At 33.1% G+C, this 27,214-nt stretch overlaps 2 protein-coding genes and 2 long non-coding RNA genes across 9 annotated transcripts; 1 reads left to right on the top strand and 3 right to left on the bottom strand.

The window, feature by feature from the left end:
• The first annotated feature begins 202 nt into the window (after window positions 1-202).
• On the top strand, window positions 203-26,973 carry LOC145304091 (SET domain-containing protein SmydA-8-like). 4 transcript variants are annotated; one of them, XM_080145853.1, is made up of 15 exons: window positions 203-410; window positions 749-1,315; window positions 2,836-3,025; window positions 4,224-4,262; window positions 9,194-9,236; window positions 9,841-9,941; window positions 12,954-12,977; window positions 18,523-18,606; window positions 19,181-19,249; window positions 21,745-21,809; window positions 24,180-24,277; window positions 24,822-24,869; window positions 25,333-25,451; window positions 25,871-25,951; window positions 26,840-26,973. In XM_080145853.1, exons 3-15 carry the CDS (start codon window positions 2,915-2,917, stop codon window positions 26,927-26,929), a joined length of 972 nt encoding a protein of 323 aa, XP_080001979.1. In that variant the 5' UTR covers window positions 203-410; window positions 749-1,315; window positions 2,836-2,914; the 3' UTR covers window positions 26,930-26,973. The 4 variants fall into 4 exon arrangements, with proteins under 4 accessions (XP_080001979.1, XP_080001978.1, XP_080001980.1 ...); XM_080145852.1 differs by having other exon boundaries at window positions 203-473; XM_080145854.1 differs by lacking the exon at window positions 203-410 and having other exon boundaries at window positions 610-853; window positions 1,142-1,315.
• Window positions 4,659-6,083, bottom strand: LOC145304352 (uncharacterized). Its single transcript, XM_080146220.1, has 4 exons — window positions 5,513-6,083; window positions 5,296-5,430; window positions 5,032-5,117; window positions 4,659-4,903 (listed from the first exon to the last, which is right to left on the bottom strand). Exons 1-4 carry the CDS (start codon window positions 5,674-5,676, stop codon window positions 4,659-4,661), a joined length of 630 nt encoding a protein of 209 aa, XP_080002346.1. The 5' UTR covers window positions 5,677-6,083.
• Window positions 20,059-21,028, bottom strand: LOC145304166 (uncharacterized). Of its 3 annotated transcripts, none has more exons than XR_013874005.1 (4): window positions 20,705-21,028; window positions 20,561-20,621; window positions 20,363-20,426; window positions 20,059-20,209 (listed from the first exon to the last, which is right to left on the bottom strand). It is a non-coding gene; the product is annotated as an uncharacterized LOC145304166 (long non-coding RNA). The 3 variants fall into 3 exon arrangements; XR_013874006.1 differs by having other exon boundaries at window positions 20,059-20,426; window positions 20,705-20,762; window positions 20,849-21,028; XR_013874004.1 differs by having other exon boundaries at window positions 20,059-20,426.
• LOC145304112 (uncharacterized) lies at window positions 22,032-23,534 on the bottom strand. The gene is made up of 4 exons (XR_013873981.1): window positions 23,395-23,534; window positions 22,944-23,131; window positions 22,679-22,825; window positions 22,032-22,085 (listed from the first exon to the last, which is right to left on the bottom strand). It is a non-coding gene; the product is annotated as an uncharacterized LOC145304112 (long non-coding RNA).
• Window positions 26,974-27,214: the final 241 nt, after the last annotated feature.

Raw genomic sequence — 27,214 nt, 5'->3', positions numbered from 1 at the left:
GTCGAGGATCCAGATTATTCCACCGGCGCATTTCGAATCTGCCTTGTTGAACATAAGCGCGGCCAGCTCGGATTACGAGCCCATAATCGTCCAAAGATTTTTTTATGCTAAAAGGTAATTACCTAAGCTTTTTGTAGTGGGGTAAAACGTCCTGATTGGTCAAGTAGTTTTGTTGCCATGGCCGTTTAAAGTTTGTCCGGTCTTATTTGCCCCACCCTGTATAGTTAACAAAAGGTTGTAAAAATAGATAAAAGGTTGTTAATAAGTTAAATTTAATTTTTACTGTTAAGAAACCTGTAGACAAAAGTTGTCCTGTTAAAGTTCCCAAGTTGTCCGTCTACCAAATTGTGATCCAGTACAAGATTTTTAACTTATTAAAAATTATATAATTATTAATTATGTATATTAATGTATTAAAACACACTTATTTTTTCAGCCAATTTAAGAAGCATTAGAAGACATTTTTTTATAAAGTAGTGAAAAAAGTAGCATTTTTTATATATATATTTAAGTTTTTTGGTCAAGATTATATCGTGCTTCTAAGATTGACGTCTAAAGGGAGGGGGGGGGGGTCAAAGGGATGTTTACCCCCATCAAATTTTTAAAAAATACATCAGCAAAACCCTTCCTTAAACTATTGAAAACCTTATCCCCCCCCCCTCTAAATAAAGCTTGGACGTCCTGGGTGCTTCTTGTCCATTTTTAACTGTTATCTCTTCTATTGGCTGAGAAATTGTGTAATGGTTAGTCCAGATGTGATATCACATATATGAACACACACACATGCATGCATTGTAGTAGACTTACAGATACACCAACCTTTAGCTCATATAACTATATCATATATAGTTTGGTAAACATGAAGATGCATAAAAATTATAAGATACCCCAAAATTTAAAGGAAGTCTACAGGAAGTACACCGCTTTAACTGCTGTAAGATGGCCACAAATAGACATAATACCAATTCATCTCTCTAAAATGTCAATAACTTTTTTGTTATTGAAGCTTGGAGGCTTCTTATTTAGGGCATTGTGTCTACTTGTGGCATTCCTTCAGGAGTTAGGGTAGTTTTCTGCAGGCTTCCTTTAAAAAGCAACTTACAGTTTTTGTTAATTTTCAATTTTTATGCATCTTCACTAGATACTATTTTGTATGTATGCTTTATAGCACATGTATATTATATAGATATATGGACTAATATATATTTTTTAAAGAATAAAAAAATGTTCTTGATACTAAAAGGAGCATAAATATTTCAGAAGAAAAGAATTTACTATGTGTGCTTGGTTTGGTCAAGTTTAGACAAAAATTTAGGTAAGAAGAATGATAAAAGCTGGGATAAGACAATGGTCGATAAATTGTTATACATCTTCAATGATGATAGACAAAATTCCTTTTTCTGTAGATTAGAATTAGTGGTTGAAACGTTTGAACAATAAACCCAAAAAATAAACCAATCAAAATTGAAGTCCAAGGGTGTATAATGAAACGTTAAACATCTAACCTAATGAATCAACCATTTAATTAAATTCACCAAAGTCTCCAAAGTTGTTAAGCCAACGAATAAGAAAACGTTATTATAACTTTGGAGACTAGTGTAATAAACAGTCCATTGACCCCTCTCTCTGGATATAAGAAGGGAAAATTATCGCATCGTATTAAAGACATCTTTCCGCGGATATTAAAATGAAAAATTATAAGATTAAAATCTTCGGCTCCTTTGTGCTTACAAAATAGGTATTAATATTATGATTTTATTTATATGTGAATCTATAATACAAAGTAGAATGATGTCTGTCTGTCCGTCCGTCCCTTAAGATCTCGGTAAACAAAAAATACCCCCCCCCCCCCCCCCATTTTTTTTGTTTATGGGGAAGTTCATCACATAAAACTACTAGCAGCACTGCAGTAGTACTTATTTTTTTTTAAAAATTTTTAATTGCCTCTTGGGGCCGCTAGTTCATAATAAACTTTCCATAATAATTTTAAAACTTGAAACTTGTTCTAGTCCATTGGATATTAATCTGTTTCTAATCCATACAGGAAATGTTTTTCTGTTTCTACTTTGCTAGGGTGCCTTAACAATACTAAAAAACGCAATATTTGAATTAAAATGTTAGATTTACCCTTTACGTGGAGACATAAAATAGTAATTATGACTTGTATTTTAATCTGCAATTTATGTCTCTTTGAACTAAGAATAGTGTTCGATAATATTTCTTGCTGGGTGCGTACAGTACATAATCCTTAATAAATATATAAATGATACATTTTAGTATGAATTAACAATATTTTTATAATCGGTGCGTTCCCTCGAAGTGCCTTGCGAGCACAGAAACACCTCTTCTCCCCAATATTTAAAAAAAAAAAAAAAATTTGGAGGGGGAGTTCGTTCTTGCTATTATGCTTATCCCCATCCCCTGCCGGGCTACCCTGGTCAAAATGTAACCTATTTAACAAGATCAAAAGTAAAATACAAATAATTCCACTGTCTTTTGATCTTTTTGTTTTGAATACAAAGTAGAACGATGTCTGTCTGTTTGTTTGTAGCGAAGGAAATCGCTAACCGCTGAACCGATCGGGTTCTCCTTTACAGGGTAGCTTCCCATAGGTCCCTGGAAGGTTTTCTTCGAAGTGGGACACCCCCAATCCCCCTAAAGAATGAAAAATACCCCCCCCCCAAAAAAAAAAAAAAAAATATTAAAATAGTGGGGTGGACTAACCCCCCCCCCCCCAAAAAAAAAAAATCAAACCTCTTGGGGCCCAGGCCCATAGAGGCTAGGGGCGAAGCCGCTAGTTTACGATATCCCACTCAGAAAACTTATTTTTTAAAGGAAACATTGAAGAAAAGAATTGATGAACGAAGACAAAAAAAAGATAAAACTTAAATAAAGAAATCATATCAATCCCAAGATGAGCTTTGTGAAGGCTAAGTCTACATCCAAGTCTCGATCCCGCGAGCGCAAGGGCTGCTGTTTTCTCTGTGATAGAGAGACCAGTATCAAGTGTACGAGCTGTAACCAGGCATTTTTATCAGCTGATTTTAAAAAGTAATCTCGTTATCAGAAAGATTTAAAAGTATTTTATGGTTTTTATTATGGATCTTAAGGGATAAGACAATGGACGATAAATTGACATTAATGTTCAAAAGTACAATCTTCCTAGAAATAATAGGAATTCTTTGTAAAGTTTGGAAAACATAATCAAAATTCATTAAATGTACCTAAAGATTTGAAGCCAACGAATAAGATAAAACTCTTGGTACCAGTGTACCATTCAGTCCAATGTCCCCGTCGTCTCTGGGATTTAAGTTTTTTAGTAGCGAAGCTACTCTATAATTCACTTTGTCCGTCAGTCCGTAACGCTATGGGGGAAATGGGATTTACTCAGCTCCTATAAAAGATAGAATGCTGAAATTTTTTGACAACATTCATATTAATAAGGAGCACAATTAACTATAAAACATTAATGGTGGTCGGAGCGCTTTTTAGCAGGTTTTAGGCTATTTTTGTATTTTTCACATTTTTCTCCATATCTTTGGTGTTTATGGTCTGATTTCCAAATTTTTTCAGTTTTAGAAATTAAATTAAATTTCCTATCGTTTAAAGAAAACAACTATGACGGTCAGACTACCTCTAAACAGGTTTTAGGCTATTTTTGTATTTTTCACATTTTTCCCCATATCTTTGGTATTTATGGTCCGATTTCCAAAATTTTTTCATTTATAGATATTAAAATTAAATTTTCTGTCATTTGAAGAAAACAAGTATGACAGTCAGACTACCTTTAAACAGGTTTTAGGCTATTTTTGTATTTTCACATTTTTCTCCATATCTTTGGTGTTTATGGTCTGATTTCCAAAAATTTTTCAGTTATAGATATCAAAATTTAATTTCCTGTTGTTTAAAGAAAACAACCATGACAGTCAAACTGCCTTTTTGCAGGTTTTTGGCTATTTTTATTTTTTCCCTTATTTTTCCATTTTAATTATGTATATAGTCCGATTTAAAAAAAATTTAAGTTAAGCATATAAAAATTGAATTTCCTGTCGTTTTAAGAAAACAACAGTATTCCCATCCATGAATTTTTGGGCTTCGCTACTTATGGATGTTGTCATCCTTGTCTTAATTCAAACGTCATTATGTAGTTTTTATGAGAACTAATATTGTTTTTATTTGTACATTAAAAATTATTTAAATTCAACTGATCTATAAAATCCTAGGTGTACTATTGCTCCCAAGAACATTACATATATCACAGGAAAATTACAAATAAAAAAATAATGAATTTATTATGTTAATAAATGGTTATATGTATATTTTTTTTGTGTGTGATAAAACTATTTACAGAAAGGTAAACATAAATCAACGTCATTAACAACTATTTTTTGTGGAATAATTCATTATTAGTGATAAAATATCTTACTTTTTTTACTTATTAAACCATACACATCGTTAACCTCCCCCCTTTTTCAAATGAAGAAACTTATTCTTCAGAGGGTATTACTAAATATTACCTTAATGCATCACTCAATGACTGACTTAATCAGTAGTCTTGTAGAAAAGCTTTGCTTAGTAAACTAGAAAAGGCTAAAAGAAATAAAAATTTATTAACAATCATAAGCAAATATAAAAATATATACAAATACCCATTTGAATTAAGCTTTACTTTTTCTTGTAGCAAAAATCTTGTCTGACAAAGCATCAAGCTTCTCTATGAACTTGTCATGTCTTTGTAGATTGGCATAGTCAATGGTTGACAAAGTATTTGATATAACTTCACAATGATCAATCTCTAATGGATCTTTCCATTGTAGCAGGATGATTAAATATGTCAGGATGATTCCTCCAAGAGCTGTAAAGGTTGTGCAGTCTACTGTGAAAAATCCTCCAGCTTTAAAACCTAGAAAAATTTGCTATCTATTTGTTAGGATTGGTACTCAATTTGTCCGTCTGTTTGACTGACCTACTACTTCTAAGCTTTCAAAGATAGAGATATGTTTTTATTCTGTGCAGATTCCAGAATTATACCTGTTTCAGTTTCTATCTCATATATAGCTAGCATCAGCTTCTTGTATTCAGTCTTATCTGTGTCTTCAACATCTAGAGCTTCTTTCCTACAATCAGAATGATTTAGATTACCTCAATTTCTTGAGATATCACATATAATATAAAATTCCACCATTACACTTTCCGTATTGAAAGTTACCCAGAACTACAGATTCACAGAAGCCAATTAACAAATTTCTCAGAAAAATCTTTTTTTGATGGTGAAGAAATAAAACATATGCTTACCTGAGAGTGATTGCATGTGCTTTGAATTGATAGTATGTCTGTTCTGCCACCAGGGCTATGTAGTACAGAATCAGCAAGGCCAGGATGGAGTATGTCAACATGAAGGTCGTTGTTGGCCAGTAGTATTCATCTGGGCTGGTAAAATTATAGAATATTAAAAGCCCTTTACAAATAGATTAGAAAAATAGCTAGAATTTATTTTGTTATAAATTTTTACCTATGTTCAAAAAGAATGGTAAGAGCAGTGAAGTACATTGTTCCAATCAGCATGAGGCATTCTGTGATAAACAGCATCAGCAACATTGGGCTCCACATTGTTTTCAGCTGCTTAAATCTTTTGATGTACTGGTTGCAATCATCACTCACCATCCTAAAAGACATTTTTTGTAATATTTTCTTGTAAAAGAAAGCACTGACGATTTTCTTAGGTTTCCAATTTTAAAGTTTCTTGTGGTTTTGGTTGCAGATTTTTTTACTTTTCGGAGGTTTAGACTGGTGATATTTGCCTTACTTTCAACTTTGGCCAGAGATTGTCCAAAATAAGATTTCTTTTGTAGAATATGTTGCTAAAGTCTTATAAATCAAGATTGATTAATGACAAATAAACACTATAAAGTAAACACTTCTCACTTACCCCAAAGTCTGATTGCAGCTGCTTGCAAAGGCAGTTCCAGGTAGCAGTGAAACAATGGTAACTATAGCATCTGTTATTATTCCAAATATAAAACCCAGCATGCCTTCTGGTGTGTAGGATAGGGTTCTGTACTCACAAGGACAGAAAAAGTGGCTGAATATTATTAACAGCACTGACACTGATAAGTTAGTCAAGATTATAATTCTTTATGATTTAGATTTTTTATTAAATAAAAGTATACAAGGAGGATTTTGCAGCACATATTTTTGTCAGTTTGTTTTGAAGTAAAGAAAACAAATTAAACATTTTAACATTGTTAAAATCGTGGTAACTTTCCTACAAGAATAAAGCTGTAGGTGAATGGTTGGGTTACAGGTGCGAATGGTTCTTGAATAATTGAAAAATCTGCATAGCTGATGTAAAGTAAGGAAAGAATGATTGGAACACACTTACTCACTATCAATACATGAGCTACGAACAGCACATAGATTTCAGTCATGCTCTGTTAATGATATATGTTAAATGGTAAGAAATTAATTTCAATTTTAAAACAAATAAGGTTAGTGTTACAGTTATGTTTGAACAAAAATTTTATTGTGTGATGGTGTTATGGGTAATTTTAACATATTTTCCTGGTGTCCAATGAGGTATTCCAAATCTATTGGATAAGCAGCATATTTCATTGCCAATGAAACAGCCAGACACTCTAAAAACAGTAACATTTATAAGTCTTGAAATAATCCATGTAAATAATATAAGATAAATTCACTGCAGTGAAAAAGTGCTTTCTTCATGATTATTTATTTGAAATATATTTTGATGAACATGGCACCTTCTTCAGTCTAAATAAATTAATGTATATGCTACTATTTTTCAATCATACTGCAGAAACCTGACCAAGACATTGTACATTCTACAATTAACACACAGAAAACTATTTAATTCTTAAATTACCTATAATTAAAACAATCCATCCCAGGGCACACAATTCATTTAACAAAGAGGATCTTCCATGTATTGGCAACAGTCCTGTTCTTTGATAAAGTAGTAAAATATAGGGAGAATGACTTTCCCCCAGTGAGGAATAAAATCTTCTAACATATGACAATCCTTTGTGGATCATGGTTTTTCTAAAACTGACTTTAGTTTAGATACATCACAAACCATAAAAAAGCTTATCGCTGAAACTGACTTTAGCTTTGGTACGTGACTATCTATAAATAAAAGCTTATATAAAATGATTGAATACATTTGTAGGTTGATTAATGCTTGGGTTGTGCTAGAATTTTACAGGAATCATACAGACCTAATCTAAAATCCTTGCTCAATAAATATTATATCAAGTTTTTTAAGATATAGTCACACTGAAGTTTATAGTTTTAGGTTAGTATATCTTACTGAACACAAAAAGTTTTTGTGACAACCCTTCTGCAATTTGCCTTTATAAATGATTTATGGCAGAGGTTATAAAACATTATTATATGTTTGTTGTGAATGTTATGTATATGTGTTGATATAAATAAATTGTTGATTTCCTACATATTTGATTTGGCTCTTTATAATAATCATCAAGTTTTAAAGGCTTTGTCAAAGAGGTTACAAAGTAATAGGGTCTCTCTGTGTCAGTCACAACATAGCTGAGAAATGACTTAATTGGATGTCAAATTCCCAACTGACATCATGCACACTACTATTACAATTTTCACGTTTTTCCTTTCATCTTAACATCAGATACTATTGTGTAGTATTGATTACTTGTAGCTCCCTTGAGACAGTAGGTCAAGACATAATGTACTTGAGCGTAGAGCTTGATAGTCCTTGTTGCTATACAAAAGGGTCTCGTCCTTCTCCATGACTACTTAGGTTCAAACAATGGCTACACACACACACACATTTACTACTGATTTTAATGTAGATTTTAATAGTGATAACATAGAAAGAGCACAATTACAATTTGAGCCTAAGTTTCGTGTTTTAAACTATAATTCATCTATAATTCTCTCAATGAAAGGGGTGTTGTTTAAAGACATTAGGAAGCTAACATGAAAAGTACTTGACATAAGTGGATAAAAATATCCTTCATTTATTTTTACTATTTACTTTCCAACTAGATATTTTATTATTTGTCGTTCGTTCAGCATGTACTCATTTTTACACCTGAGGTGGATTCTTAAAAACCTTTGCCCCACTAAAATGAGTTTCCCTCACTAAAATAAGTGGAGAAAACTAAAATTTTAGAGGGGATAATTTTGCCCTACTAAAATTTTAGTGGGGCAAACTGATTTTAGTGGGGCAAAAGTTTTTTTTAAGAATTCACCTCTGATAACAAGGATGATAAAATCCTTAGGTATTTTTTGTAATACTACTTTAATAAGATTCATTAAACAAAAATAATCTGTGAAGAAAAGATATGTTTTATGTCTTATTCTATTATTTGTTGTGTAAAATAATTTTATTTTATCATCAATAGAAGATTGGTATTTGTACCAGTCCACCATACCCTATATTGTATCTTCTATGTCTTAGTTATGTTTTTTTATTGTTGATGATATGAGTCTTGCTGTATACTAGATCTTACAGGACAAGTAAATACATACTTTAATATGTAGGGCTTTAAATATTAACAAAAAGAGCGTTTTTTCCCCATATTCCAGTCAAATGCGCTTGTTAGGTCAAGCTGTACTTAATTTTGACTAAATACATAGTTTAATTAAATGCATAATTAAGAAAGGTTTGACATTATAAACACATTTGACTGGAAGCTTGCACCCAATTTAAAGGCGAAAAAATTACCTTCTTATTGTGTTATTGCCTAGAAAGAAAAAGTTATTCACAGAAAGGCTTGATAGGGCTGTAAAAATGTTACCATGTTGATTAAAAGTACACAAAATAACTGATAAAATCTGCTTATATAAGAGAATTGTAATTGTTCATACTTTTCAAAATGGTTTTTATACGTATTGATTTATTGTGTTATACCTGTTTTATGGGCCAAGGCATTTCAACAACCCTCATTCTTATTTAAAGTACTAATTTAGTTTCCAATGATTACAATCATTGCATTGTAATTGTTCATACTTTTCAAAATCAGATAGACCAATCAAAGAGCTATTTAAAAATTAAGATAGTGTTTAAGCCAATCAGATTCTTTCAGACAAACTTACAGTTACCAGGGAGCTATTTTAGAACCAGAACAGTACAATTGATATTTAACCAATAAGAATTAATAAGACTTGTATTTTAATTTGTAAAACTTTGGACAGGCAACAGAACTATTGCTTCCCCTTCCGTGTTGTTTGGAAACCAGGTATGATTTTGTATTTAGTGGCACAGCCATTCTACAATTGGGAGTGTCTTTACCTCTGTGATGGAGAGATATGATTTTCAATTTAGACTTGTTAAAATCATCCTATCAAACTGTGAGTTTAAAAAGAAAAGTAAAAAAAAAATTGGGAGAGGTACATTTCTTTGAAAGGTCGATTTTTCTTATGAGGGCCGTCTTATCCTCCCCTATTATTAGTTATAAACCTTCCCTGGACCTATGAGAAGCTTCGCTGTAAAGGAGAACTATATTAGTTCAGCGTTTAAAAGATCCTTCTGTACATGAAAACAGACATAAATTCTATTTTATTTAAGGCAGGGATTTAAAGGAATAAGACAATGGCCTATAAATTGATTTACAACTACAATGATGTTACACAAAATTAATTTTATTGTAGATTTGATTTAGTGTTGGAAATGTTTCAACACTCAACTTAATTAATCAGCGAACCAAAATTCATCGAAGTCCCCAAAGTTGTCGTGCCAACGAATAAGAAAACGTTATTATAAACTTTGGGGACTAGAATAATAAACAGCCAATTGTTCCCTCTTTCTCTGATTTAAGGAAAAAATGAATCTTATCTATCTAGGCAAGGGAAAATGTACAGTGGCCAGCAGAGACATAGAAGCTATGGAATTAATCCTATTTGATTCTGCCTTGGTGGTTGGGCCTCGCAACATCACGGAGCCTGTAAGTTTTTACCATTTAGTGGGCCCCGCACAATTCGTTTTGACTAGCTACTCTATAATTGACCTTTTGGTTCTTCTTACGTTTTTCAATAATGGAAAGTTAGCTATGTTAGTTTGTCCATATATATCTCAATTAGACATAAATAAATCAGTTTCATCAATATTTAATTGTTAATTTTAAAATTTTTGTTCTTTACAAAGCTTCTTAATATTTAAGGTAAAATTTTTAATAAGGGGGGTGGGGTAGATATACCACACTTTTCTGGGATCTTGCTGGGTCAAGTATCAACTGTTGGGAATATCAAAGGATGACTCCATGCAAAATTTGAGCCGGATCCGGCCAAAACCGGCCGTGAATTTTATGAAAAACCGGTTTTTTCCGGTTTTTAGGGGGTATCTGTAAATCGATTCAGCTGGAGCAAAACCGGTTAGAGGTACAAAAAATTTTACTTCACATGAAATTTAGCCAATGCAATTGCCTACAAAAATGTACTTCATCATAAACTTGATTGGACAACTCTTTCCCCTCCTAAATGTCCATTAAAACCTCGGAAACGGCAAAAATCGCCAAAAATCACGCCTTCGGCGGCAAATAACGGCTAAACGGTCAGCCGGAGGCGAATGAAACATAAATAAAGAAATGTCTGCCTCAAAAAGTTGTTCAACATCAAAAAAATGCTTGAAGTCTCTAAAACGACTCCTTCCCCTCCTTTAAGGGGAAAAACTGAAAAAACGTGATTTTCAAAAGTATGCCCACTTCGTGGGTGTGGGGGGCACTGAACCCGTCACCCCAGGGTCACCAAATATAAAGTCTAGGCGGCCCACAATGCTGAATTTTCACCAAGTGAAAGTCTTGTGTCATTATCTCTTATGAGAAAAAAGTTATTAATTAATTAAAATTTCAAATTGTGATTTTTTGATGGATTTCTTTGATGAAATGACAGGCCGGTCAATTTTTAGGCCATTTTTTGCGGTTTTTGGGCCGTCACGCCCAAACGGTTTGAGATAATCTCACGGGACCTTTTGCCCGACCTAAGCCTGGTTATTTGTAAGGTCTAAGAGAAAAAAAATCCCGGATTGGATGAAGCACGACGTCGCTGTGTGCCGTCAAAAATCGCTGGTCGGCTCATTTTGCCCCCTCAAACCCTCACCTCGTGCCATTTTTCTGTGTAAAGATAATTATAATCTTTTGCGTAAGTCTGTTTTTTTTTCCTAGACCTCACAAATAACCAGACTTAGGTTGGGCAAAAGGTCCCGTGAGATTATCTCAAACCGTTTGGGCGTGACGGCCCAAAAACCGCAAAAAATGGCCTAAAAATTGACCGGCCTGTCATTTCATCAAAGAAATCCATCAAAAAATCACAATTTGAAATTTTAATTAATTAATAACTTTTTTCTCATAAGAGATAATGACACAAGACTTTCACTTGGTGAAAATTCAGCATTGTGGGCCGCCTAGACTTTATATTTGGTGACCCTGGGGTGACGGGTTCAGTGCCCCCCACACCCACGAAGTGGGCATACTTTTGAAAATCACGTTTTTTCAGTTTTTCCCCTTAAAGGAGGGGAAGGAGTCGTTTTAGAGACTTCAAGCATTTCTTTGATGTTGAACAACTTTTTGAGGCAGACATTTCTTTATTTATGTTTCATTCGCCTCCGGCTGACCGTTTAGCCGTTATTTGCCGCCGAAGGCGTGATTTTTGGCGATTTTTGTCGTTTCCGAGGTTTTAATGGACATTTAGGAGGGGAAAGAGTTGTCCAATCAAGTTTATGATGAAGTACATTTTTGTAGGCAATTGCATTGGCTAAATTTCATGTGAAGTAAAATTTTTTGTACCTCTAACCGGTTTTGCTCCAGCTGAATCGATTTACAGATACCCCCTAAAAACCGGAAAAAACCGGTTTTTCATAAAATTCACGGCCGGTTTTGGCCGGATCCGGCTCAAATTTTGCATGGAGTCATCCTTTGATATTCCCAACAGTTGATACTTGACCCAGCAAGATCCCAGAAAAGTGTGGTATATCTAGGGTGGGGGGGAGTTTGTAAACTTTCACGCAAACCATTATCGCTGAATGAAATTTACAATATTGAGGACTAATACTTTGTATTTGAGGTAGAGTAAAAAATGCAAAACTTTACACCAACCTTTAAATTGGCAGTTTGACGGCTGACCGGCGGCTGCCGAATTGCCGTCAGGTGCAATTCCTGATTTAATTTGCAACTGTAGTTTCACTTTATACGTGAAGGTCTACAAACTTCCCCACCTATCCCAACCATGTTACTTTCATTTTAATCTGAATATTTTAGCATAGAATATATTAGAAACATAATAATATAGAATAGACATTATGATACTAGAATAAATAATTAAAATGGAAATTGATAATACATAGACAGAAAATATTTACTTTAAATAATTTTTGCTAGGGGTGAATTACAACTAAAAAAAAAGTTTTTTAGGGACAAATGTTTAAAAGTCAGTCTTTTTTTTCATTTCGAAGCTATGTTTAAATAGGCTTTCCTATTATTGAACTCAGTCGCTCAAGAAACCCACTCAAAACTAAGAAGTAAATATTTTCTGTATATAAAATATCCAACACATCAACAAAGAATAACTTATTTTGCAATTGGATCACCAATGACACCACCCTCCTAATTTATAATAGTAACAGGATGTCTGTCTGTCTGTGTGTACCGAAGGATCTCTAAACAATTAACCGATATGGTTCTACTTTACAGTGTAGCTTCAGATAGGTCTTGTGAAGGTATATAACTATTTTGGGTGAGGGTACTACCACCCTCCAAAGAGAAATAAGTACTGCTTGAGGGCTCCACTATCATAGAAAACATTATAGGCCTCAAGGGGCGCAACCGATAGTTATATACTAGGGAGGAGCTTTTAGATTATTGGGGAGGGGGGGGAGGGGTGTTGGCTGATATTGGTGCTCCAATTACAAAATATGTAATTTTTATACTAAAAATAGGTTATAAAAAATGCATTTTATGTATTAGGTGGCTGGACTAACTTTAGAACCAGTAAGTCAGTAAATTTTGGTGGAAGTCGAATTTTTAAAACACACCCTTATGGTGGAATTAATTACTATTACACTTGGTAGGTATGGGGTAAGATTCATTTATTGTCTTATGATTCTGTGGATGCGAAAAAGGTGCATGATATTATTGCATGTCATGGCAAATAATTAGCGTGTTTTTAATGAAAGCTTTTAATTTCTATATTTATGGTTGATCTGTTCATACGTCTACGACAAAAAGCTTTAATTGTTTCAATTAATTTGATGATTCCTGTAACAGTTTGGTACAATTTAGACAGCTTAGCAACTTTATTATTTTTTTTGTTACATTTTACATATGATGTAATTATCGAATACACTAGACTTTAATAGAACATGGATTCCTTGGACTGGACAGCTAGGAATAATTTTTCAAAAAAAGCACCTCTATTAAAGGTGTAAAAAGTTCCATATTAAGCATTTAGGACTTAAGCAATATATTCTGAATATTAAATGTAATGTTACTCTCCGTTATTTGTTCATGTCTGATTTGTCGAGCTTCGCACTTATGGATGTTGTCATCCTTGTTTGACCTGAACATATTTATATTTTTTCTGTCCCCATAGTCTATTATTTCGTCACGATATTAAGGGGACATAAATTTAACAAATGTCCCTATAAAATGTATTTAAGTTTCGTTTAAAAAACATTTGGGATACCCAAATTACCCTTAAACATTTATATTCATTAGTCTTCTAGTTTTGTCTTTGTAGTTTGATGTAGTTTTGTTGTATTTAGTTATTATTGCATGAAAAGTTTTAGGGGGGGGGGGGGGGGGGGCTTGTGTATATTTTTATCCCTAGTTTTTCCTTATGTATTTTATTTTTAATATCTGTTTTTTATCCATTTATTTTATGTTACTTTACTTACAAGAAATGAAAATGATTTTTATTGTTTTTTACTCCACTTTAAGTATTACCTAAGTATTTTATAGTTTATTGATTTCTGTATTGTAAAAATAACAGCATGCTTTCTAGGGTTGTCAAATTGGGCATATTTTTGATTTTGGGCGGCCCAATTGCCCAAAAGGGTTTTGGGCGCCCAAAAGTGGTTTTGGGCACCCTTTTTGGGCAAATGTCGTAAAAAGCATATAAAAAGAATATAAAATAGCCAAAAACCATACCGAGACTTATTATTAGAAATAAAATAGCCTAAAACCATCTCAGGACCTATAAAAGCTCCACTGGAAAGGAGAACCATATCGGTTCAGCAGTAAGCGAAATCCTTCTGTAGGAGTCTAGATACAAAAAAAGCTTACTAAGGGGGGAGGCGGATGTGCCACTTTTTAAAACCAAAACTAAAAGTCAACAAAGGAACTCAACTAAAAAAAGAGTTACAGGTCTGAGATTTTGCATGGCAGTTGCTTTATAGGGGTACAATATTATATGGAACTGTGAAGAAACGGCGGCGCAACCAACGAAAACCGCCGTTTCCCGCCGAAATTTTTTTTGCAATTTCTCGGCGGTTTTCGGCGGTTACGCCGCCGTTTCTTCACTGTTCAATATTGTAACCCTAAAAAGCAACTGCCATGCAAAATCTCAGACCTGTAACTCTTTTTTAGTTGAGTTCCTTTGACTTAGTTTTGGTTTCAAAAAGTGGCACATCCGCCTCCCCCCTTTGTATAGTTAACTAGCGGCTACGGCCCTAGAGGCCTCTAGGGGCACTTGATGAGGGGAGAGTCAAATTTGATAACCCAATTATCATATTAGATTTGAAAAGAAAAAGTAAAAAAAGTTTTGGGGGATAATAATATTTTTTTTTTTTGGGGGGGGGGGGTTGCCTCCCCCCATTTTTATTTTTAGTTTTAAAAATCTAAAAAAAAATTTGGGGGGGAGTGTAATTTTTTTCTAGGGGCGATTTCTCTTAGGAGGGTTGTGGTACCCTCCCCCAAAATAGTTATAAACCTTCTCAGAACCTATGAGAAGCTACACTGTTAATGAGAACCCGATCGGTTCAGCGATTAGCGAGATCCTTCGGTATAAACACACAGACACACAAACAAACAGACACACATCCTGATACTTTAGTGTAAGGATATCACCCAAAAAATAGGCCCGCCTCCCTCCTCTTTTTTCACACCCTCCCCTTTTTCTCTCCCCCCAAAAGGACCTTATTGGGCGGCCCAAAACTGCCCGCCCAAAATGACAACCCTGATGCTTTCGTATAGCAGCAAACTACATTTTGATTAAGGGGGGGGGGGGTAAAATGTGGTGACTCGTGCCACGACATACCAGCAATTTTATTTTGGGTGCTACTCCCTTAGTTTTAGAGATAATTGGATAAAATCTTTTGGGCTGGGTTAGTAATTACCCCAACTAGAGGTATCTTTCAAAAAAAAACGGCGGCGGGACCGCCGCTCCCGCCACCCGCCGCCACCAAAAAAATTTTTTTTTTTGCATTTCTCGCCGAATTAGGCAATTTGGAATCATTTGATACCATGTAATTTTTTTCAAAAATTTTTCCCCTTACAAGCAGCCCTGCGGGGGGACTTAGTCATTTTTTTCAAATTCTCGTATATCAAGGTATATCTTAAATACAGTACTTCTCCTGTGATTTTGAAGATATTGAAACAAAATCTTTTTAGGTTGGTAAGTAAAAAATATTTGAATTAAGAAAACGGCGGCGGGACCGCCGCTCCCGCCGTCCGCCGCCGTTTTCCGCCGCCAACAAAAAATTTTTTTTTTTGCATTTCTCGCCGAATTAGGCAATTTGGAATCATTTGAGACCATGTTATTTTTTTCAAATTCTTGTATATCAAGGTATATCTTAAATACAGTACTTCTCCTGTGATTTTGAAGATATTGAAACAAAATCTTTTTAGGTTGGTAAGTAAAAAATATTTGAGTTAAGAAAACGGCGGCGGGACCGCCGCTCCCGCCGTCCGCCGCCGTTTTCCGCCGCCAACAAAAAAATTTTTTTTTTGCATTTCTCGCCGAATTAGGCAATTTGTAATCATTTGAGACCATGTTATTTTTTTCAAAAAATTTTCCCCTTACAAGCAGCCCTGCGGGGGGACTTAATCATTTTTTTCAAATTCTCGTATATCAAGGTATATTTTAAATTCAGTACTTCTCCTGTGCTTTTGAAGATATTGGAACAAAATCTTTTTGATGGGTCAGTAATAAATATTTGAATAAAAAACAGCGGCGGTACCACCGCTCCCGCCGTTTTCCGCCGCCAAATTTTTTTTTTGCATTTCTCGCCGAATTAGGCAATTTGGAATCATTTGAGACTTAGTCATTTTTTTCAAATTCTTGTATATCAAGGTATATCTTAAATACAGTACTTCTCCTGTGATTTTGAAGATATTGAAACAAAATCTTTTTAGGTTGGTAAGTAAAAAATATTTGAGTTAAGAAAACGGCGGCGGGACCGCCGCTCCCGCCGTCCGCCGCCGTTTTCCGCCGCCAACAAAAAAATTTTTTTTTTGCATTTCTCGCCGAATTAGGCAATTTGGAATCATTTGAGACTTAGTCATTTTTTTTCAAATTCTTCATCATATTATAAATATCTTAAATTCATTCAAGGCTTCTCCTTTGCTTTTAAAGATATTGGAAGAAAATTTTTTATGGATCAATAGAAAAATATAAACATAAAAAACGGCGACAGTAACGCCGCTCCCGCCGTTCACCGCCATTATCTGCCGCCGCCACAAAAAAATTTTAATCATTTGAACCATGTTACTTTTTTAATATATTTTTTTCCCTTATAACTATCCCTGCGGTTGGACTTACTCATTTTTCAGATTCTTGTTATCTAGGTATAACTTAAATTCAGTACTTCTCCTGTGCTTTTGAAGATATTGGAACTAAATCTTTTATGTTTGGTCAGTAAAAACAGATTAACATAAAAAACATTTGGCGATCTAAAAAAAAATATTAGGAGGCGGAAAACGGCGGCGGACGGCGGGAGCGGTGGTCCCGCCGCCGTTTTCTTAACTCAAATATTTTTTACTTACCAACCTAAAAAGATTTTGTTTCAATATCTTCAAAATCACAGGAGAAGTACTGTATTTAAGATATACCTTGATATACGAGAATTTGAAAAAAATGACTAAGTCCCCCGCAGGGCTGCTTGTAAGGGGAAAAATTTTTGAAAAAAATAACATGGTCTCAAATGATTCCAAATTGCCTAATTCGGCGAGAAATGCAAAAAAAAAAATTTTTTGGTGGCGGCGGGTGGCGGGAGCGGCGGTCCCGCCGCCGTTTTTTTTGAAAGATACCTCTAGTTGGGGTAATTACTGACCCAGCCAAAAGATTTTATCCAATTATCTCTAAAACTAAGGGAGTAGCACCCAAAATAAAATTGCTGGTATGTCGTGGCACTAGTCACCACATTTTACCCCCCCCCCTTTGATGAAAAATACTATTTTCTTGTATATTATACATGAATTCTTTGAATTTTTTATGTGATAAACCCAGGGATCTGAAGGGATAAGACAATGGACAATAAATTACAACATCCCTAATGTTGGGTAATATATTACCCCTTCTATAGATTAAATTATTGATTGAAAAGTTTGGGTACAAATGTAATTGATAGTCCAATGTCCCCTCCCTCCTTATGTAGAGACCCCGTAAAACTTGGTGTTTTGTACATTTTGAAATATTCAAGAATGCTAAAATACCATGTACAACCAGTTAATTACTTCAAAGCGTTTGATGTGAATAAATAGATAAAAATTGTAAAATAAGTTTTATAAATGAGTTATTAGCTTTCATGGGTGTTTATAAATGGATCTCTACATTAATCAAATCTCCCTCTTAATGATTTGTTTATATGCATTTCTCCAGAATGGCTTTGAAACCGAGTAATATCCGGTGGATTAGAACTGGTTCTCATGCAGCCATACTTAAAAATCATGTATAGCAGCGAATTACAGACAACTTTTCATGAATATTAAAATAAAAATTATAAATTGATACTGGTTTTGTTAGCCCAAGCCTTCGCCCGCTAACAGAACTGGTTTTAATTTTATGAGTTTTCATTTTAATATCCACGGAAAGCTGTCTATAATACGATGCGATAAGTAACTTAGAAATATGAACATAAACCTTTTTCTGATTTCAATCGTGTGTATCTATCTTCTATATTGAGATTCTACGGGATAAGACAATGGACTACAAATTGATGTACATGCCTAATGATGATGAACTTATTATCCATTCTGTAGATTAGAAATTATTGGTTGAAAAGTATGGAAAGAGTCAGTTTGTACAGAAACATTTGATAAAAGTATCCAAAGTTTTAATGCTCATTCAGGAAAGAAGGTGCTTTTAAAACTTTGGGTACCAGTACGATTTACAGTCCAATGTCTTCTCTCCCTAATCTATATTATATATAAGCAAGGGGTAAAGAAATATATAGGGTAGCCAAAAAAAATATTAACAATATTCAGAGAATAGAATATGAATTATTAACATCTCTTTTCTTACCTGAATTCCAATTTTGGCTTTCTTACATATTTCTTTATCCCAATAATGATTTTATTAAAGTCAAGTTCTTATTAGGTTTGTTTGGAGTGCGGAAAAACGGCGGCTAATAATTATTTTTGCGGCATATGCAAGTTCCCCATGTGCGGCGAGTTGTGTCAGGTATCTAATTTTCTATTTATCCCCTGACTTTTTTTTTGGGGGGGGGGGGTGGGGGAGGAGGTACACCTAATAAGATTGTATATGAAATGGCAAAATTCTACCTTATTTGTAATAATATGCAGGGCATAAATCCATTTTTTGTGAGTTTTAGAGGTTAGGGAGGGGTTACACCCCCATCTCATCCTCATAACTTTTTTGTGTTAACATTAGGCTTGTACCACTTCTCCTCAATGTTTAACACCTATCTTGTAAAGAAACATTGACTTTCAGCACGCCTTTTTTGATTAACACAAAAAAATGTGGCATTTGTGTTATAATAAGTTACCATTTTATAAACAGGAGTGTTGGCATAAATCACAAGATTAAAATATTAACAATATTCTAAAAACAATTTAGCACCACTAAAATTGTTCACTTGCTGATTTGGTGACTTAAAAAAATAAATAGCCTGAAACAATCCCAGAACCGTTGTAGGAAATTCCCTAAAATCATCAATTTAATCCTTTATGTGGTCAGCGAAAACTTGATGGACCAACAAATGATTAAAAAATCTGTATATTACATTAATTTTCAGGTTGGAAAAATGCACCAAATGGAGTGTGAGTTACTGAAGAGCTTTTCTCCCTCCATCGATAAAGCTAAGGTATAAAATTGCCTTACCTAATTGTAAAAAAGTACAAAATGTCAGGTATATAATAAGAGATATAAGTTTTCCGGAATTTTAATGTAGGGAGTAGATTTGAAATCTGCATCAAAGGGAACTATCCGCGAACAAGAGCAAGTGATTCTAAGCACCTTCCAGCATTGATCCATAGTATTTTTTTAGTGAATATACTAGGTTTATGTTTAATATTCGGTTTATTGACTATAAAGTTGGATTTTACCATGGTTTTATAAAAAGGAACTTTGAAATGTAATATCATTAAATGCTTTGTTGAGTTCAAAGTACAAAATAAAATAACACGACAGAAAAGCATCAAATGCTGTATATTGCAAAAGTACTTTAATTAAACTGTTTACGATATTACAAGTTATAATTTTTTTTCTAAATATACATTTTTAATCAAATTTTTGTGTCAAGCTTTTTTAAGAACAGTTTGAACTCATCAAAACATTTAATGATATTGCACCAAAAAATGCTTTACTTTTCAAAGTTTTTTTTTCATGTAAAATCATGGTGAAACCTAATTTTCTAGTCTATAAACCAAATATTAAACATAAACCTAGTATATTCACTAAAAAAATACTATGGATCAATGCTGGAAGGTTCTTAGAATCACTTGCTCTCGTTCGTGGATAGTTCCCTTTTAAGGATTTTTTTATAAAATTCGTTTTTTTGTAAAATTCTGTATCTAAATGCGAAAATACATTTTAAGTTAATTAATTTTGACCAATAGGATAGGTGGATTTTAAACTACCTGCGCTCTAATTGGTTGAATGATGTACGACATCTGTGCAACCTGGGAATTTGTAGGAGGGTTGCATCCGCCCTGCTTCAGCAGGCAGCTCCGATGGACAAGGAACAGGCATGGTTAACATAGTCTGTGGACAGCATTTTAACTTTGAAATAGAAGAAGAACATCTCAGCTATGCTTTCACAAAACTAAAAAAGAATTTATGTTTTGTAAAAGGATAATATAAAAATTAAAATATAAAATTTTAAAAGAATAGATGATAAAATAAGTTTGTAAAGTATTACACTATGGAATAAACTTGGAGCTTAAAACATAAAATACATATACAATAATAAATTTACCTCTGGGGGTATATTAAGTTGCCTGGGTTGGTAATTTTACTCAAACACACTGCGCTCGTAATGACTAAAAAGGAAAAGAGCATGCAGTTATAAAAAAAGAATTTTTTTTTAAAAATTAAATATTTTTTCTTTTCTTTTTATCAAAATTTAACTATCTCTGGGTATTTGAATTTGAATTTTTCTTTATTAAATATTTACCAGAGAAGGGTAAGAAGGCTGCTATGCCAACATAAAATATCAGGTACAGCACAACAAACATCTAAATTGAATAATATGTTTAGGCTAAGATTTTAATGATATAAAATTAATGATAAAAAAAATACATTTTTGTTTGATTATTACCTAATAGGTACACAGTTAACAATTATTTGACCAGCTTTTCAGGTACACAGCTTGTAGTCTAAATATTGATTTCTTTAAGGACACAGTAACAAATTATTAAAAAGTTTATAAATGTTCTTTTAGGTAGGTACTATAGGTAGTTACCTTGATTCTTATGCAACCAAGCACTTCTTGCAATAAGATAGATTAATTTAATGCAGCTACACAATCTTTCATATGGCAGTCACATTCTAAATTAATAACAAAATTTGATAATTGATCAATTGAATTAAAAATTAAGGAATTTTTGTATTACATTTTTTTATAAGAAAGCTTACTTTTCATTTTCCTCCTTAGTCTTGAGCCAGCTATGGAACATGAGGTGGCTACACGGAGTTAAAAATTGAATTATCTTTCTGAAATGGTTTGATAAGTTTTAAAATTTTGCTTAATATTTTTTGTAATTTAAACAGAAAGAAAGAAAATATATAAAATAATTTTACTATAACATCTTCATGGTACAGGCAGGATTACAGGTACAGATGAATAGTTGACCAGGAGGGGTACTCGTTTTCTTTCCTTAACATTGAATTTTTAGGTTTGTGGCTTAGCCAGCACAACATCCAATCAGAGCGCAGATTTTTTAAATCCACCAATCACAGATGCCAAAATTAATTAACTTAATTTGTATTTCCGCTTTTAGATAAAGAATTATACAAAAAACGAATTTTATAAAAAATCCTTAAAATTTGATGCAGATTTCAAATCTACTCCCTACATTAAAATTCCGGAAAACTTATATCTCTTAGTATATAAAGGGATAAAACAATTGTCGATTTATTGATGTCCAATACATAAAATTATTTGTAGATTACAATAAGTGGTTCAAACTTTGGACACTCGACTTAAACACAATCTCTTATCGATGGCCTAAAACTTTTTTAAAATTTTGATTGGTTGCTTTAAACTATCAGTATCAAAAAATCTATTTTATAAATTTTGCTCATTCATGATTTTTTTGTGCTTCGCTACTTGTAGATGTTATGATCCTTGTTGTTTAGGTGTACCAATGGATAACTCCACTACGTCTGTTGTTAAGAATGTCTGCTAATACCAGGGTTCACAGGTATAGAAGCTTCTGATTTTGATTGAATAGCCATAGTTTCTTTTAGAGTTTTTACCTTAGACTCCTGGAGTAGAACGAAACACTTTTGTATTGTAGAATATTATTAATTTCATGAGAGCTTCTTTTTATTACATCACCTTCTGTAGCAACCTGTTATTTTTTGCTTGGGTTCCATGTAGTAGACTATTAATCTTTTCTTGTAGTCATTTTGATCTTTACTTGTTCTGTAAATATAAGAGCTTTGTGTTTGTGACGCATGTGATGGTAACAAATTACCTACAAAAGAAAAAAAAGGAATTAATTGTAGGTAAAAAAAAATAAATTAAATGAAAATTTTTAAGTGTAATAATATTTGCTTAAAAAGGGAATTTATTTTTACAGTGTGAAATTACTGAGTTGAGTGAAAATATTCAAAAGTGTAATAAAAATTTCATTAATGGGGATTTATTCTTACAGTGTGAACAAAATAATTTAAATGAAAATATTTTGAAAGTGTAATAAAAATTTCATTAATGGGAATTTATTTTTTACAGTGTTGAATTGACGAAAATTTTAAAGAGTAATAAAACTTTTAACATGGGATATTATTTTTATAGTGTGAATAAAATCAAGTTTAAAATGGAAAATGTTAAAAGTGTAATAAAATTTGATAAAATTAGGAAATATTTTCTTACAGTGTACAACGAATTTCTACAGTGTATGTTAGGATGGCCGTAATTTGTAAAAGCACTGATTTGAGAAATAAAGTTAAAAGGAATGAAAAAATTAAAATGGTTACATTAATTAGAAATAAAGCTTTGGTCTATTATTGGTTTCGGTTTCTTTGACTTTTTAAAATGTTTATGGAAAATGAGTAAAAAATAACTTACATGGCTCTCTCTCTGTGTAAAGATTTGTTCCCAGATTTCTTAAGAATAGCAGTTCAATTTTCCCCCACAGGGCGTTGCGTGGGTCGGAGATATTTCCTTGATGATGGTAGCTTAGATGTTAATCTTGGGGTTCTGGAGAAGCTTGATCTAAAAAGATATCTTATTAGTATTTTAAAGATATCATTGTTATCTCTTTAAAGTATAGATTATTAAATGGCATTGTGGACATTTCTTGAATCTTTCTTGTTATTTTAAAGATAAGTACCTTCATTTCTTAGTGTGTTAGCTATCCTTCCACAGTAAGGTACACTAATTATAGCTTCAACTTGGTGTCTGCTTGATAGGCTTGTTTTCCGCTCATATCTCAGATTGGGTTGGTTGGTTAGTTAGGGGACTTTTGCCGTTAGGGGACTTTTTCCGTCATAGACTTGTTTAGCCTGTTTTGGTCACCACCTAAACAAGGATAGTATTATTTAAGCCAGGTGTAAGTTTTGTAGGTTAAAATAAGAATTACATTTACTCAATTTCCCGAAATTACTTCACTTTTGCTTTCCACTAAATGTTTCTCACTTTTCAGTTTAGGTTTATTGTTTTTCTGTTGGTTATATCCTCTTACTTTTAAACATTTATTATTAGCAGTTTGACTTTAGCAAAGTAGTAGATATCAATGTATTTTCTCTAGTTTCAGTTACATGAATAATAATACAAAAACGTACCTTTTTTGGCCACCCTAATTATAATTGTATATTAATTTTTCATTGGTTAAAAAGTTTAGTCTGAAATTAAAAAGAAAGCTCAATTGAATTTCATTTGATTTGACAGTGCATATACTTTAGACATTTTAGAGACAATTATTTTCATTTTAGAGTACTAATATAATCATACATTTTCTGCTGTTAAGGGGAGTAGGTTAAAAAGGGTAATAAAAGATGGAATAAATACTTTAGTAATTACAAATTATAATCGGTGGCATGTAGAGACTCTTCTTTGTAGACTTAATAGATATTGTAGACTTGACTCTTTCTCTAATCAGATTCTCTTTGCCACTTAAACTCAGTTAATACTGTTGACTGGATTCACTCTCATCGGCTTCGCCCCTTTCTTGCTAGAGTATTCCAGTTTCTTCACCCCTTCTTCTATCTTCACCCCAATTTATTAATTCTTGGACTTGTGTAGCTCAACTGTTCCCAAACGTGTCTAAATAACAATATTTATGACACACACGTTACACCTTCGCCGTTTTTGTATATGGCAGGTGTCCAAGAATAAGTCACCTTGGATATAAAAACTTCCAAGGAATCTCTATTCTTATGCAATTAGGGGGATATAAATGAAAAAAACAGTAAAGTTCCCCCAGGATAAAAAATATTCATACGGTATAAAATTATCTATCTAATTCAAGTTTACTTCAAGTCTTTAACATAACAACCACAGTAAACGAAGATAGATAGTAGACATAGATACAAAGATAGCAAGACATCTAATTATCAATCTATTTCAGACAAGTACAATTCTTACAAGATTGCAACGCGACCACAGTAGCGGAGGACGAAGCTGTACTGGCTGAAAATACAGATATTCTCACTTCTTTACTCAAGGAATACATGAATACCAACATTGTCCTATCCCTTTAAGACATAGAGAGTAGGAAGGGTTGGGAAATAGGGCTGGTAATTACTAGTCTCCAAAGTTTTTAAATGAAGTTTTAGGACAACAACTTTGGGGACTTTTAATGAATTTTGAGTGTCCAGACGTTTCAACCACTAATAGTTAAATACAGAAAGGTTATTTTTTTGTATCATCATTGGGGTTGTACATCAATTTATCGGACAAAAAAACTGAATTTTCCATAAAGGGGGGTAGTTTTGACACATTTGCGTGAACGGTGAGTACCCTAGTGAGTATAGTCTTAGACGTACGAGTTAAAGGTTAGGTTATCTGGCCAAAAGGTTTTCATTGGGTATAGGTTTCGCGATTTATTTCGAATTTATTTCGTTGTTGGTATAAGCTGATTCAAATGTCGTAATATACAAACAAAAATCTTCGTCTGCTAGATAAACCTCTTAAAGTTGAATGGATGGAGGAAAGTGTCTGATTGGACATCTAGGGCAATACATCTATTTCATGTTAAAACTACCAAAGGCCGAACAGTTGAAACAGTTTACAGAAGAAGATTTTCTTTGGGTCAGAGGCAGGATAAAGATTCTTATTTTCAACTATCTTATACTAAAAAGTAGTAAGGTTTTTGTCTTTCCATTGAGATCTCGCTAAATGCTGAATCGATTAAATTATCTGTTTTAGGCAAGCTATACATATGACCTATAAGGTCAGTAGTGTCTGTATATTCTGCACGGGTTATCCTGCTAAATGGGGGGGGGGGGGGGGGGTAAATAAAGAGTTTTGACAACATTTTTTTTCGATTTATTTCACCAGCATTGGGGAAAACTTATGGAAATATATTTAAATTTTTCCTTCAGCTTTGTTGAAAAAATAGGAGGGGGGGAATAAATATTTTGCAGCCGGGGAAAAAAATAAATCTTATGTAGAATATACACCCCTGATAAAGGTTTTAATCTATTTCATTCATTAATGATGATAAGCCATGGGGAAGCCTTTAGTTTAGTAAATTGTATAGAATCTTTGCTGCCAAACAGGTGTTTTGAGAACGAACTGTTTGATGTTTGGAGAAAAACGGATGCGAGCCCTTTTCCCCCATTTCAGCTTAATCAACCACAGCTGCAGAGCAAATGCTAAACATACTGTTTACATACAGGTTTGAATTGTAGAGCATCTTTTTATTAACTAGAACATGTTTGTCTGTCTGATAGGGAATGCAAAATTCTCCCAGTTGAAATTTGAACAACCATAGCTGCAGAACAAATACTAAACATACTGTTTACATACAGGTTTGTATTTTAGAGCATCTACTCTTAGAATGGAATATGTCAGTCCATCTGTCTGTTAGCGCGTGAGTTAACTGTTCCCCTACTACTGTTTCATTAACTTCTTTTTAAACAACAATTTTTGTCTCAAAATACCTCACATACGGATATTTTGATAGGGTAGTTCTTATTAGGAAAGCTTTTTATTTTCAATGGAATGGTTTTAGACCATATTCCTTGTCAATTTTCTTTCGGAGCAAGTCCTAATTTTTATAAACACTTAAATTTTATTTTATTTTTTTTATTTTAGAACAAAAGAATTGCTGTAACTGCTCAAACAGACATTAAGGAGGGAGAAGAAATTGAAATAAACTATGTTGCTTTCATTCAGGTATGAAGATAGATAGAAATATGGATATATAGATAGATAAGATAAATAGAAAATGAATTAGGTAAACAGGCATTAAGAGGGGAAAGAAATTTAATTAACTGTGTTAGTTTCTTACAGATAAATGAATACCTAGTTGGATTGACAATTATTTTTTAGACAGACATCCATTTTGTAGGAGTTAGAAATTAAATTGATAGCCCAAAACATGCCCTTGGTTGAAGATCGATCCAGCTGTTACAGATAACAGACAGACAGACAACATCCTGTTCTCTATGTTAAAAATACCAGGGAGTAAGGGAGGGGACAATGGATCGAATATTCAATTTTTAGGAATCTCAGGCTTTGGGTACTGGCTTAAAGGGAATGTGCAAGAATTTAGCAGTTTCTGAATGACTTAATGCCGCTAACTCGTTAATTAATTTTGAATATTGCAGACAAGTATTAATAAACTTAATTTGTTATGGTGTGGCTGGTTTTAACATTTTTTTCTCTCCAGAAAATATCATTTCATAGATAAAAACTTTATTGTGATATTTGTTTAATAAAAAATCTAAGAATCCAATTAAATTTTGGGTTATGGGGCTATGGGTTGAACGGGTTCCAGGGAGATTTTCCTAGTTATTAATTACATAATGGTTACATCAGTCTGATGTGCTGGTAATATAATTTTCAAATGAATGCTTTTTTCTTGAAACTTTCTTCTTATTTTATTGTTTTCTGTGTTGTTTTAACTCTCCCTTTAAAATTTCCTCCATATTTGCTGGATTAATCTGGATTTCAAGGTCTTTCAGCAAATACTCTTAAATTGAATTGATTGCCCATCGTCCCCTCCCTTACTCCCTGTAAAAATACACTTAAAATATTTTTTGATAATTATTCATGTTTTAGGGAACATATAAAAGAAGACAAAAGCTGAAAGAAATTTGGAACTTTGATTGTGTTTGCACTCGTTGCAAGGAACCAACTTTTGAACATTAAAACCTCTAGAATTGCATGTATATTTTACAACTAGGTTATGTCAGTATATCTGACCAACATATTGGCTTTAGGTAATAGGGATCTATAGAACGGGAAGGCTATTAAACTTTAGGACATGTCTGTATATTTTTTTCTCGTATTTATTCGAATCCGGTGGATAGGAACCGGTTCTCATCCATACGAAAAAACTATGTCTAGCATCGATAATATCCATCTTTCTACGAATATTAAAATGTACAATCATAAGATTAAAACCACCTAAATAAAGCCTCGGGGCTAAAAAAA

The sequence above is a fragment of the Acartia tonsa genome, chromosome 13 (assembly GCF_053477335.1).
Source record: "Acartia tonsa isolate MP-2025a chromosome 13, ASM5347733v1, whole genome shotgun sequence".
In the NCBI taxonomy this organism is placed as follows: Eukaryota; Metazoa; Arthropoda; class Copepoda; order Calanoida; family Acartiidae; genus Acartia; species Acartia tonsa.
Note: the sequence above shows the minus strand (reverse complement) of the source record. Positions and strands in the feature narration are given on the sequence as shown.